Source organism: Lepidochelys kempii, chromosome 6 (genome assembly GCF_965140285.1).
Source record: "Lepidochelys kempii isolate rLepKem1 chromosome 6, rLepKem1.hap1, whole genome shotgun sequence".
Taxonomy (NCBI): domain Eukaryota; kingdom Metazoa; phylum Chordata; order Testudines; family Cheloniidae; genus Lepidochelys; species Lepidochelys kempii.
In genome coordinates this window covers 91,900,195-91,914,009 of record NC_136385.1, presented here as the reverse complement: position 1 = coordinate 91,914,009, position 13,815 = coordinate 91,900,195, and the positions used below count along the sequence as shown (strand labels likewise).

The following is a 13,815-nucleotide window of genomic DNA, read 5'->3' as shown; positions in this document are numbered from 1 at the left end:
TAGAGAGGGGAAATGACTTGCCCCATGCCATAGAGGTTGCTAGTGGCAGAGAAAGAATTAGAATTTAGGAGTTCCTGGCTCTCAGTCTGGCCTGCAGACCACTAGATCCTCACCTCTCCGCCTCCTATCTGGGGAGCTGCTTTCTGGAAGGGCAGGCTGAGTCAAGAGTGGCATGGATGACTTAGAGGTTAAATCATAGGCCTGGGAGTGTGACAAACTGGTTTGTATTCTGCCATTGATTTGACTTGCCTTTGACCGCAGAGTGTCTCCCCTCTCTGGGGCTCAGCTTCCCTGTCTGTAAATGTGCATAGAGAAGAGGTCTTATAGGGCTGTTTGGTTACAGATCAGCTGTGAGATAACCCAACAGCACTTTGGTTAATGGCAGGTTGAATAGATTCCTGAGTCCAGCACCAACAGCAGGTTGTTTCAGAACATTGGTGCTGGGGAAGGAGGGCAAAGGCAAAAAGCTGTTCCATGTGGTCTTCTACAATGGGGAAAGCAAGTGTGGACTGTAGGAAAGCAGATGGAAGCAGTGGTTCCTTACTACTTGAACTGAATACACACCTAATAACTCCCCCACCAGGAGCAAACCTAGCTAGGCTCAAATGATACAAACATAATCACTAATCTCAATATAAAAGGAGTACTTGTGGCACCTTAGAGACTAACCAATTTATTTGAGCATAAGCTTTCGTGAGCTACAGCTCACTTCATCAGATGCATACTGTGGAAAATACAGAAGATGTTTTTATGCACACAAACCATGAACAAATGGGTGTTTACCACTACAAAAGGTTTTCTCTCCCCCCACCCCACTCTCCTGCTGGTAATAGCTTATCTAAAGTGATCACTCTCCTTACAATGTGTATGATAATCAAGGTGGGGCATTTCCAGCACAAATCCAGGTTTTCTCCCCACCCTCCCCAACAAACCCACTCTCCTGTTGGTAACAGCTTATCTAAAGTGATCTCTCCTTACAATGTGTGTGATAATCAAGGTGGGCCATTTCCAGCACAAATCCAGGATTTAACAAGAACGTCTGAGTAACGGGAGGGGGGGGGTAGGAAAAAACAAGGGGAAATAGGTTACCTTGCATAATAACTTAGCCACTCCCAGTCTCTATTCAAGCCTAAGTTAATTGTATCCAATTTGCAAATGAATTCCAATTCAGCAGTCTCTTGCTGGAGTCTGGTTTTGAAGTTTTTCTGTTGTAATATCGCAACTTTCATGTCTGTAATCGCGTGACCAGAGAGATTGAAGTGTTCTCCGACTGGTTTAAGAATGTTATAATTCTTGACATCTGATTTGTGTCCATTTATTCTTTTACGTAGAGACTGTCCAGTTTGACCAATGTACATGGCAGAGGGGCATTGCTCGCACATGATGGCATATATCACATTGGTAGATGTGCAGGTGAAGGAGCCTCTGATAGGGTGGCTGATGTTATTAGGCCCTGTGATGGTGTCCCCTGAATAGATATGTGAGTACAGTTGGCAACAGGCTTTGTTGCAAGGATAGGTTCCTGGGTTAGTGGTTCTGTTGTGTGGTATGTGGTTGCTGGTGAGTATTTGCTTCAGGTTGGGGGGCTGTCTGTAGACAAGGACTGGCCTGTCTCCCAAGATTTGTGAGAGTGTTGGGTCATCCCTCAGGATAGGCTGTAGATCCTTGATAATGCATTGGAGGGGTTTTAGTTGGGGGCTGAAGGTGATGGCCAGTGGTGTTCTGTTATTTTCTTTGTTAGGCCTGTCCTGTTGTAGGTGACTTCTGGGAACTCTTCTGGCTCTATCAATCTGTTTCTTCACTTCCGCAGGTGGGTATTGTAGTTGTAAGAATGCTTGATAGAGATCTTGTAGGTGTTTGTCTCTGTCTGAGGGGTTGGAGCAAATGCGGTTCTATTGCAGAGCTTGGCTGTAGACAATGGATCATGTGGTGTGGTCAGGGTGAAAGCTGGAGGCATGTAGGTAGGAATAGCGGTCAGTAGGTTTCCGGTATAGGGTGGTGTTTATGTGACCATCGTTTATTAGCACTGTAGTGTCCAGGAAGTGGATCTCTTGTGTGGAATGGACCAGGCTGAGGTTGATGGTGGGATGGAAATTGTTGAAATCATGGTGGAATTCCTCAAGGGCTTCTTCTTCATGAGTCCAGATGATGAAGATGTCATCAATATAGCGCAAGTAGAGTAGGGGCATTAGGGGACGAGAGCTGAGGAAGCGCTGTTCTAAGTCAGCCATAAAAATGTTGGCATACTGTGGGGCCATGCGGGTACCCATAGCAGTGCCGCTGATTTGAAGGTATACATTGTCCCCAAATGTAAAATGGTTATGAGTAAGGACGAAGTCACGAAGTTCAGCCACCAGGTTAGCCGTGACATTATCGGGGATAGTGTTCTTGACGGCTTGTAGTCCATCTTTGTGTGGAATGTGGGTGTAGAGGGCTTCTACATCCACTGTGGCCAGGATGGTGTTATCAGGAAGATCACCAATGGATTGTAGTTTCCTCAGGAAGTCAGTGGTGTCTCGAAGGTAGCTGGGAGTGTTGGTAGCGTAGGGCCTGAGGAGAGCTTCTACATAGCCAGACAATCCTGGTGTCAGGGTGTCAATGTCTGAGATGATGGGGCGCCCAGGATTTCCAGGTTTATGGATCTTGGCTAGCAGATAGAATATCCCAGGTCGGGGTTCCAGGGGTGTGTCTGTGTGGATTTGATCTTGTGCTTTTTCAGGGAGTTTCTTGAGCAAATGCTGTAGTTTCTTTTGGTAACTCTCAGTGGGATCAGAGGGTAATGGCTTGTAGAAAGTGGTGTTGGAGAGCTGCCGAGCAGCCTCTTATTCATATTCCGACCTATTCATGATGACAACAGCACCTCCTTTGTCAGCCTTTTTGATTATGATGTCAGAGTTGTTTCTGAGGCTGTGGATGGCATTGTGTTCTGCACGGCTGAGGTTGTGGGGCAAGTGATGCTGCTTTTCCACAATTTTAGCCCGTGCACGTCAGCAGAAGCACTCTATGTAGAAGTCCAGTCTGCTGTCTTGACCTTCAGGAGGAGTCCACCTAGAATCCTTCTTTTTGTAGTGTTGGTAGGGAGGTCTCTGTGGATTAGTATGTTGTTCAGAGGTGTGTTGGAAATATTCCTTGAGTCAGAGACGTCGAAAATAGGATTCTAGGTCACCACAGAACTGTATCATGTTCGTGGGGGTGGAGGGGCAGAAGGAGAGGTCCTGAGATAGGACAGCTGCTTCTGCTGGGCTAAGAGTATAGTTGGATAGGTTAACAATATTGCTGGTGGCAGACTCTGCATTCAGAAGCATACAAGAGAGGAAGAAAGGAGTACTCTGCACTGCCATATGGGAGACCACGGGTATGATTATATGTGGCAGCCCCTTGTTTCTCAGGTTAGGAGTGCTCTACAGTAGCATGCAAGAGACCTACGTCTGAATCTCAGTGCCATGCAACTCTGGTTGCAGTGTTCTCCACTGTTACACAGGGGAACTACATCACTTATTGCAAAGGTGGAAGGCACTCAGCTACTATAGCTATGAGTATGATGTAAGAACCATTACGGAATAAAATGCTGTCCCAGACCCTTGCTCTCTGTGCTGACTGTGCTCTCCACTGGCCCTAGCTATTCAACAGGCACATGGGAAAACAGCGTACCACCCCCACCCCGTGTGTGTGAATTGGAGTGTGCTGCTTCCCCATTCTGGTCTCCTGCCAACAGACTTCATTGCACAAAGGAAATGAGATTACATAGAAGAAAAAAGGAATAAAAGGCATAAATTCACACAAACCTTTGTCTGTTTCACTGAAAACAATATCAGCTTTGCTCCAACTCACTAAGTTTCAGATCTCTCTGACTTTTCTGTGTTGCTTTTGACATCTTCCATTCTTCAAGTTCACAAATCCCTTTCTGTACTTTCTGGCTGCCACTAAACTGTCTTGTGTCTGCCCGAGGTACTCATCCCATCAGAGGCAGAGAATACAGGGGACCTCGAGCCATCACTTGGACTGCAGCCTAAAACAGCCGTGGCCTCCCATGGCAGTTCACTGTTGTCAATGGTTTGTGATGACAGATTTTGATGGTGGAGCTGGGTTCTCAATGCAGGACAGATTCCATAGCACTGGGAGAGCTGGAGAAACTTCTGGGGACGGTTTTACTATACAAAAAAGGTTTCTCACTTATTAAAAGGATATCTGCAACATTTAGCTCCTGGAATCTGTATTAAGGGGCTTACCTATCTCCACCACCTCTCCACAGGTGATGTCAGGCAGAAGGATGGCTCAGATAAAAATTCAAGAGGTCATTGCTGCTAGTGCACATGGAGCCCACGAGGGTGACAAACTCAATCCATACACAATGCAGAACAACAGTAACTGAGAAGGCACCTAGCTGACAAGAGCTCCAGGAACCCATCTTAATGATCTTTATATAGCAGCACCAATTAGACAAATTAGGGAGGGGAAAACATACTCCTTGACTCAAAAAAAAAAAAAAAAGTTAGAATTTTAAATTGGAGCCCTTAGAATGGGTTACCCAAAAGCTGAATAAAATGAGTCACTAACATGCACCTATGATTCTTAGTAAAGGAGCAGCTGGGCTTCCAGGTGGCTGCTTTGCAAATCTCTTCTATAGTTTCCATTCCACTTTCTCTCCTGGAAGCAACCTGAGCCCTGGCCCAAAGGACTTTTACAAAGGACCCCTTCTCAGAGTGATGCTTCAAGAACAGGGGAACAAATGGAGAAGTCAATACTTCACAAGCTGCTTTGCATTTCTGTGCTGCTACAGAACCCACAGAAAGAATCAGCTAATCTGAAAGACTTTTGTCTTTTCTAGGTAAAATGTGAGAGGCTTCAGGTCATGTTGCACGAATGTAGGATCCTTTCTTTGTCACATCCTGAGTTGCTCTGAAGGAAAGGAAACAAGGGACATCTTTTGCTCAGTGTGAAAGCTTGGATATGTCTTGGGAATGCAGCTGAGCACAGGAAGAAAGGCAACAAATTGAAAATGGCATCAAATGGTTGTGATTTCTCCTAATCTTCTAGCTGATCGAATTGTAACTGAAAATGACACCTGTGTCCACAGATTTAAAAAGAGGATGGCACTGTATTCTGGCCACCTTGGGCTCCTCCAGGGAGGTGGGCTTGCATGGAATTTAGACTTCAGGTGCTTGGCTGCTTTTAGAACACTTCTAAGTAGGGGATGAGGTTGCACATGGAAGGTGGCATTATATCTGAGAGAACTAAAACACAGCAGCCAGGTCCTTTCAGGTACTAGGGCTTTTCTTTAGGCTGCATTGGAAAAAATATTTTAAAATCAGGTATTTAGCACCCAAAGAGGGAACTAACTCATAAGGAGAAGGCTTTTCAGATTATGTTGTACTTGCCATTGGTTGCTTGTGTTAAAGACTTAAGAAGAGTATTAATGTCTGAGTCAGGGAGAACTTGGCACTTCAGGGTAGGTCTCTCACAAGCTATATCCATAAGAAAAGGATGTTCTTATCATCGTGAATCAGTTCCTATTGATTAAGAAATGAAGAGTCCAGGGCTTGGCTAAGGACAGTTGCACACACAGGCTGTTCCATGGCTAACCTGGAATTATGAGAATCCACTTCATCTTGTCCCTTTGTACTTTTCTCAGCACCTAGGGAATGAGGGGGAAAGGAGGGAAGGTTCACAGCAGGCTGCAATTTCAGGGAACAAAGAATGTGTCTATCCTTAGTGCATGGGGCCCCTATATCTGCGGCAGAACTGAGGCACTTTACAGCTGTGGCTTGTGGCAAACATGTATTATTAGAATTTCCCACATCCTGCACATCTGGTGAAATACTTGTGGATTGAAGCTCCATTCCCTGTGATATATGCTGGAACTGCTGAGCCAAATTGCTCCGATGCGGACTTTCTCAGCTATGTGGACGGCTGTGAATGTCACAAGATTCTCTTCTGCCCATTTCAGCGTGGGTTGGAGAAGGGCTACAATGTTCCCCCCGCCTCTATACATGTGGTAAGACATCACCACAGCATTGTCTAGATGGACTGATGCAAAAAAGTGTAATGTAGAATGGCTTGTGATGCAGAAGTAGCAGGTGAACTGCTTTCATTTCCAGTCTGCTCTTACGAAGATGCTTCTGGTTTTTTGAGCACTTATCTAATTCATACGAACTCTCTTTGCAAGGAAACTGGCATCTGTCATTACAATGGTCCAGGCAAGATGTGAGCATGCAAATCCCTTGAGAAAAGTAGCAGGCATGTCTCACCAGAGCAGAGATTTCCTGACATTCTTCTGGAAGGGTTTTCTTCTGCAGAAATGAAATTAGTCCTATTGTGAGAGCAGAAGAAAGTAAAGATTTTCTGTGAGCCAAGGAGCTGCAGGACAGCGTGGTACTTAGAGGATGTCCTGGTCACTAGTGAAACAATATTCTAGGGCCTTTCATGAGACAAATATCTGTGGGCTTTCCAAGTGATGAAACAGGCTTGTAAAGGGACAAGATCCTCTGATCCTCCAGAGTGCGCTCAAGGATTTATGATAAAGCCGATGGGTAAAAGAAGATACAATTTTCTGAACCACAACCAGAGCCTTTGGAAGAGACTGACTTACCAGTTATCTAAATATGACAGAACTTAATCCCTTTCGCAGTGAAGGGCACCTGCTACCATACTATGTTATTACCATTTATTATTTGCATTGCAATAATACCAAAAGACATCAATTAGAATCTGGACCCCTTTGTGCTAAGTGTTGTACAAACACATAGGAAGACACAACCCATGTCTTGAAGAGCTGGAAATGAGTGTAACAGACAATAGAAAGGAAGGGGAAGGAGGACAAAGGAAATGGTGATAAAATCTGACTGTAGCATACCTTAGCAATAAACACAATCTGATGATTATATATCATTTTAAAATAATTTTTATTTTTGACTAATTCCAACTGCCTTTAGCCCAGCATCATTAGTTGGCTACAATCAGAATCTTTGTGAAAATGTACAGAGCCATGACTTATGGCAGAGCCGGCTGCTATTTTCATTCTTAGGTAATTCTCATGAGATGCTTGTGATAGGTACATGGAAACATGAGTTTTGCAGGTCTGTGGATATTAAGAATTCTCCAGCTGACATTAGGCCAAAGAGATTCCATTTTGAATTTCTGGTACTACAAACGAGAGAAAATGCTTTCATCTAGCTGTCCTCAACAGACAGGAAGATTGGCACAAACATCTGAGAGGTGCTGGGTATATTTGCTTACATCATCTCCTTTTTGAAAGGTCAGAGGCATAAAGAGAGAACGTTTCTTAAGCCTGAGGAAAGTGAGGCAAATTCTATCTGTTAACCATTTGAAATGATGGAAGGAACTAATTTGTCTGGTATTTTCCCTGTCTGAGAAACTAGTTAATTCTATCTCCAAAGGAATGCGGGGGACATGGCTGCAGGAAGTCAGTAACTGGATTTGTTAGTATAAGGATTTGCCCAAGGACTTCCTCCTGCCCTTCGGTAGCTATTGTAGTATCCAAGCTGTGGAAATTAAGTCAGTAAAGTAAATGTTCCTCTTAAGAAGTTTGTTGGCTTTGGGGCAGAAGTGTACTGAGCTTAGGAACCTGTCATCTCTTTGCCTTCTTTAAGGCCAATTCCATTTTTTGTCTGAACAGGTCAGATACAGAAGTTTCCCCTTTCCAAGGAACATCATACTTCTGACAGAACATTGTACTCTTGGCATGGATTTTTAGTGAGGAGGCCCAGATATCACTCTTCTCCTTAGGAAGTCTATCTGTTTCACTGAATATAACCACAAAGCTTTCTCCCCAGGGTTTTCCCAAACATAAGCAAATCTTCCCTTTAGATTGAAAACAGTGGGTAAAACACTTTTTGTAAAGGTCAGGAATATTCTTTCACTGTGAAGTAGCAGGTGGGAAAGAATACTCTAACCAGCTCAGAGCCTTGAGCACTGCAGTTCTATGGCTCATGTATTACGCATTAAAACTCCTCAAGGAGGCAATTTCAAAACTCCTCAGGGAGGCAATTTCAGAATCTGACTCTGAAGAGGATGAAAAACTTTCTCCTCCTCCACAGAAATTCCAGGGGAGATGGACTTGGATTTCTCTTTGGCTTCTCAGGGAAGAAAGGTCTCTCAGGCTTCCTTACATGACAGCTGGGCTCTCTGCTTTGTTTCTGAGAGGGCTTCTTGCTCTTGTGGCGTTTAGTAGAGGACTAACCTCTATGGTTAGGCTGAGTGGCAGGGAAGCTGTAGAGATTCTGATTTCCCTGAGGCCTAACCGAGGTAGCTTGCTAGCTTCTGATCAGAAATTAAACAGGCAGAGGAGGGAAGGGTCACTTGCACTACTAGGCTCTGCAACCAGTTGATATGAGAGCTGGAAGTCTGTTCTCACACATTACAGGCACATGCCATCTGCTGCTGCCAGTTGCCATTACAGATACAGCAGTTGAAGTGGACCCTCTTATTAATCTTTGTTTTTCCATTTTTCCAGGCATTGCCTGAGGGGTGAACATCAGCAACCTCTCCTCACTAAGGCAGAGTGGAAACCAGGTCTTGAGAGCACTAGCAGCAGGGATGCCAAGTGGCAGGAAGACTTCTTTCTTCTGATATATCCTTCATCCTGTCCATCACTTGTCTGCCAGTCACCTGAGGAGGACCTAGTAGCACTGATTACTGGAACTACAGTGTATACTGCAGGAATGACATGGAGGCAAATGTAATTTGGAAGGAGAGAGACCAGATCCTAGCAGCCTGTTCAGTGTGGAGTCCAATGTAAACATTAGGAGCCTGTGCGTTGTTCGGGAACATGGTCTGTTATAATTGTTCCATTTGGCTGTTTGACAGGAGAAAGAATATGGAAAATATGTGAAAAACTTATTGGTTATTTAATGAACCTAGAAACTGAGCAGGGCCTGACGATATTTTCTCTGCATTTTACGGAGCAGCACGTTTTTAACCCAATGCAATCTCCAGCTGCTGATGCACTCCTCTAACACAGGCAGAGTTATCTTCATAGCACTAGCCAAACTTTGACTGGAGTGGTGCAACAAGCCACTGCTGCAGCTGACAGAAACCACCCATCTCTTGGGCTTCAGGTCTGGTTCTAGGAACATCAGACAATCATGAAAAAGTTTAGAAAGCAGAAATAAATGGGAGGAGAAAGTAAAATACAAAAATAAGCCACACCAAATAGAAACATCCAGCAATGAAACAACACGACATTACAGTCAGATTTTAAAATACTGCCCAAAATAATAAAGGAGCAAATATTGATTGGGTATAAATTAATAACTGAAAATACAAACCATACAACCAAAATGAAATTACTTTATTCAAACTGAGTATTTCCATGGCTTCCTGCCAAAATTCAAGATGACAGCCAATGAAGATATCTCTCGTCACATGGTCTGTCTTCTGTCATTGGTTGTCATGTGGTGTGAGCAGTGCTCATAGAGGGCAGAGAACTGCGTCTGTTACAGGATTAGGATGGGCTGAAATGGCTGAGTGGATGAGGCTTCATGTTCAAACTTAGATCTTGGGAAGCACTATGCAGACAGCTAGAGGCCTCTGTCTTATGTGAGAGTCTCTATGGCTGGTGGGTGGAAGGAGGTGTGGGAGAGGAGAAGGAATCCTGGGGGCTCAGCAGCAGAAGCTCTGAGAGGGAATGGTGCCCCTTAGCTCGGAGCCTTACCACTGGTTCCCACAGACACGCAACTTCTCTCCTCTCCTCAGAAAGTACTTTGGAATGTGCAGCAGGGCCTCACTGTCAACCTCATCTGGGTGTTAAAGGGATGGTGGTGTGATGAGCAGTCACTGCTGCTTCATCCCTTGCCTTGAACTCAGGAGCGGTGCACTGGGCTTCTCACCTGGTGCCCAGGGTTAATCCATCACTGCGAGTAGGAGCTGGAAAAGACACAAAGCAAAGCCTGTGAGTGACCTCAGAGGGGAGTGTAAAACACCACTACACTGACCCAGTGGCTGCAGAAGTAATTAGTACTAGAAATTTGGAACTCCCTGTCAGACTGCAAACCACACTACAGCTACACACAAATGCATAGATCAATATGCTAAGCCCATCTGAATGAGCTAACAGCTTAAAAGCCATAAATACTTCTCACCATCCCCTGGATAATAACTACCCCTTCAGCTGCTTATGACTGGCTCTCTGCCTGACCCATCTGCTCCTCACAACATCCTCCCACAGTCATGCTACTGAGTCTTCTTTTTCCTCTTCAGTATATTTGGTGTCTTCTGTTCTGTGTCTTTTGCTCCCTTGCTTGCTGGTCAGGAACCTCTAGCCCCCCAAAAGAAGGAGCTGAGGGGCTCGTTGCTGCAGGGGGTGAGCTCTCTGAATGAATAATTTGAGGGGTGGGAAAGGATTTTTTCCTTCCCGTCTGTTCAAAATGGAGTTTAATCCTGAGCTCTGCATTTTCCCACTTTGGCAGGTTTAAGGCAAAACTCTGTCATTTTCACTTCTTTTACTTAAAATTTTTTATTTGATGTTCATTTAAAAAAAAATCCAGAACGCCTAGCAATGCACCATGTTTGTTTTGAATAGGTCATGTTTTTTGGTTATTCAAGTGAGCAAAACTTTTCCTGTATATTTAGGAAATCAGTTTGCTCTTAGACTTGAACAACACTTACTGGGAGCTGTGTTTATTAAAAATAAATGCACTTGGAACCAGAATGCCAACGATGTGCACTTGGACTGGCTACTGGTCCAGAAATCTGCATCCAGCATCCTATTGTCACTCTGAATTCACCTGCCATATTAATGCCAGTGCAATGGAAGGGAAATGAAGTCACACAAGCCATCCATCCAACCTCGCCACTCATCCTCCTGCTCCACAGAGATTCCCTGGCCTCTCTTTCCCCATGTAACCCTATAACACAAGTGGCCCTTCCACATATGCTAATATGAGCTGATATTTCACAAGTTCTTTGTGCCTGGATGTCTTGAAGGCTCATGCAGGGAAGGGCATTCCTAGGCATATGTGGAAATTGATGAGTCCCTATCTTCAGAGCAGCTGCTGGGCACTACTGCAATACAAATATTAAACAATCTAAGTAAATCCACGGGTCATTCCCCTTTCAGGCTGTTGCTGGCCTGTTCACCAACCTCAAATGGGTGCTGGGTGACGAAGAGGGACAGATTTCTTGTTAGCCAAAGGAACCTTAGAAATAGGCTTGGAATGAGATTGTCTCAATCCCCAGACTATGATGACTGAGTCTCTTTCCTCAGAAGATTCATGGGACTGAGTCACCATGTATAACAGATTGAATCCCCTTATCCTCCACTTCCCAGGAGTTGTTAGAACAAAAGTCTGTCTGGCTATCTATCCCGGTACTAGTATGTCCTCCATGACTGTAACATCTGAGCACTTCATAAACATTAATGAATTTATCCTCAGAGCACTTCTCTGCAACAAGGAAGTTGCATCTCCATTTCACAGCTAGGGCACTGAAGCAAAAGGCCATGTGATTTGCCTAAGATAACACAGTGAGTCTGTGGCAGAGCTAGGAAACCAAATCTCTTGAATTCTAATCTTAAACACAAGACCTTCCTCCTTCCTACAAGGGCTGATAACCCTAGAAACTCATCTCTCTTGGCTCCATGCAAAGGGACTTTCCAGTCTTACAGTGCTGTCCATGCTTCCCTTGGTAATGTACAGCTTGAGTCTGAAAGGAGGTAAATTGATACACTTAATAGATATCCTAGAGTGGGTGACATTAGCAAACAGGGACAGCTGACAAGTGAAGACCAACCTGCCCCCTTCCCCACCTTTTCTGGTCACAAGTCCAATCTGGCTTGCTGGACTATGTAGGCTCAAGAAAGCAACAGCTCCATGTCACAAAACCCTACCTGGGTGGGTAACACAAAAGAGCTGCCCACAACTGTAAGCATTTGAGTGAAATCTCCCTGCATGAAAAGGCTGATGAACAGCCTCATTAGGAAGGAGAGACAGGCTTGGGGAGGCCAGTGTGACCCCTGCTGTCTCCCCTACGCCACAGAAAAGACAGAGATTTACCTTCCCATCCAACACCACTACAAAGTCCCTGTGCTCTGGATAAACCCAGATCTGTTTTCCCTTATTCACTCCCCACTCTGGCACTTCGAGTGCAGAAGGTGAAGGCCTGCAATGATTCTAAAAATTAATACTGGCAACTCCAGGCTGGTATTAAACTCCCAAGGTTATAGCTTTTCTCTGACCTTGGATGGGTAGATTCTGCCACCACCCAAGTGCAACCCCCTCGCCTTCCCCTTTTGAGAACCCAGGAAGGAGCACTTAGGAATTCCTTCCTGTGGGGTACCCTCCCCCAGGAAGAGCTGAGAAAGAAAACAAAGGAAATCAGCTGTTGCCACCAGCTAATTAAACAACATGTGCACAAACCTCTTAGGACACAAAAAAACCCAATCCTGTTCTTAAAAAAGATAAATTTTATTAAAAACAAAAAGAAAGAAAATACATCTGGAACTTAGGCTTTTTGCTAGGTCTTAAAAAAACAATTACAAAAATTAAGCATCAAGATAGCTCTCTTGAGGTTCAGCTTAAAGGTTACAAGCAAAACAAAAGCATTTAGGGGTTAGCACAGAGGAGTCCAGAAGCCAATAAGAAATAACCCTAATCGTGTCTTTCTAGACAGTCCTGATCTACCTACATATCTGGAGTTCACGAGTAGTTCTAGGTATGATTTGATGATTTTTCATACCTAGTTTAAAGCTTTTTAGATCATAGTTTCAGCCCTGTCCCTGCTTTGTCCCCTCTCTCCAGAGAATGGCAACAGACAGACAAAGGGGAAGTTTTCCCCCAATTTTAAAAAGTTCTAGCCTTCCCATTCGCTTTTTTGGTCAGGTGCCCACTCCCTTCTTTTTACCTATGGGCTTTTTTTAACCCTTTACAGGTAAAGCCAGTAGAGAACAGCAACTAACAGGGATTTTATAGCTACTGGCTGGCTGGGTGTCCATAAAAGGGAACAACCTCCCTCCCCTTCATTTATCACAACTACAAAGTCCTTGTGCTCTGGATAAACCCAGATCTGTTTCCCCTTATTCACCTCCCCACTCCCCAGGTTGTTTACTGTAGTTGCTTCTCCCTGCTCTGGCTCTGTCCTTCCCCCCATTCAATTTCCATGAGTCTTGCCACACTCTAACCTATTCACCCTAATTTTTTGGCCTACATTTCTCTATTGCAAACCAAGAGTAAATCAATGCCACAAAAAGACATCCAGTTCAGTGGAGGGGCAGAGTCAATTCCTGTATTGGTAGCAAGGTACCAAAGGACCAAGTACAAGACAGTAGAAGTAACAGAAGGTTACTCACCCTGTGCAGTAACTGAGGTTCTTTGAGATGGTTGTCCCTGTGGGCGCTCCACTTTAGGTGAATCTCTGCCCCTGCACTTGTAATTGGAGATTTTTAGTAACAGTGCCTGGTTGGGTCACACGTGCGTCGTCTCCATCTCACATTGCCTCAGGCAGTCACGTAGCGCTGTGTGACCAACCCTTCCTGGATTCCTTCTCTACTGCAGAGTCTCTAGTGTGAAAAAACTCCAAAGTAGAGAGGAGGAAGGAGGGTAGTGAAGCCCCACAGGGACAACTACCTTGAAGAATCTCAGTTACTGCACAGGATGAGTAATCTTCTCTTCTTCTTCTTCATTAAGGGGTGTCCCTGTGAGTGCTCCACTTTAGGTGACTGTAGAGCAGTGCCCCTCTGTGGAAGGGAGGGGCTTCAGAGTTGCATGGTGGTTGATAAAACTGTAAGTCCAAGTAGAGCATCTGATGCCGAGTGTTGGTCTATGGCATAGTGTTGTGTGAATGTATGTACTGTTGCCCAGG

General features: G+C 44.6%; 1 protein-coding gene across 11 annotated transcripts in view; it reads right to left on the bottom strand.

Annotated features, from left to right (window-relative positions):
- Positions 1 to 6,903: 6,903 nt before the first annotated feature.
- Positions 6,904 to 13,815, bottom strand: part of TTLL5 (tubulin tyrosine ligase like 5) — a 210,238-nt gene continuing 203,326 nt past the window's right edge. For 6 of the 11 annotated variants that reach the window (XM_073349234.2, XM_073349240.2, XM_073349241.2 and 3 more), the window contains one exon: positions 9,897 to 11,661. In XM_073349234.2, the coding sequence (XP_073205335.1) occupies positions 11,618 to 11,661 (44 nt within the window). In that variant the 3' untranslated portion in view covers positions 9,897 to 11,617. The other 5 variants (XM_073349238.2, XM_073349242.1, XM_073349244.2 and 2 more) reach the window with 3 other exon arrangements.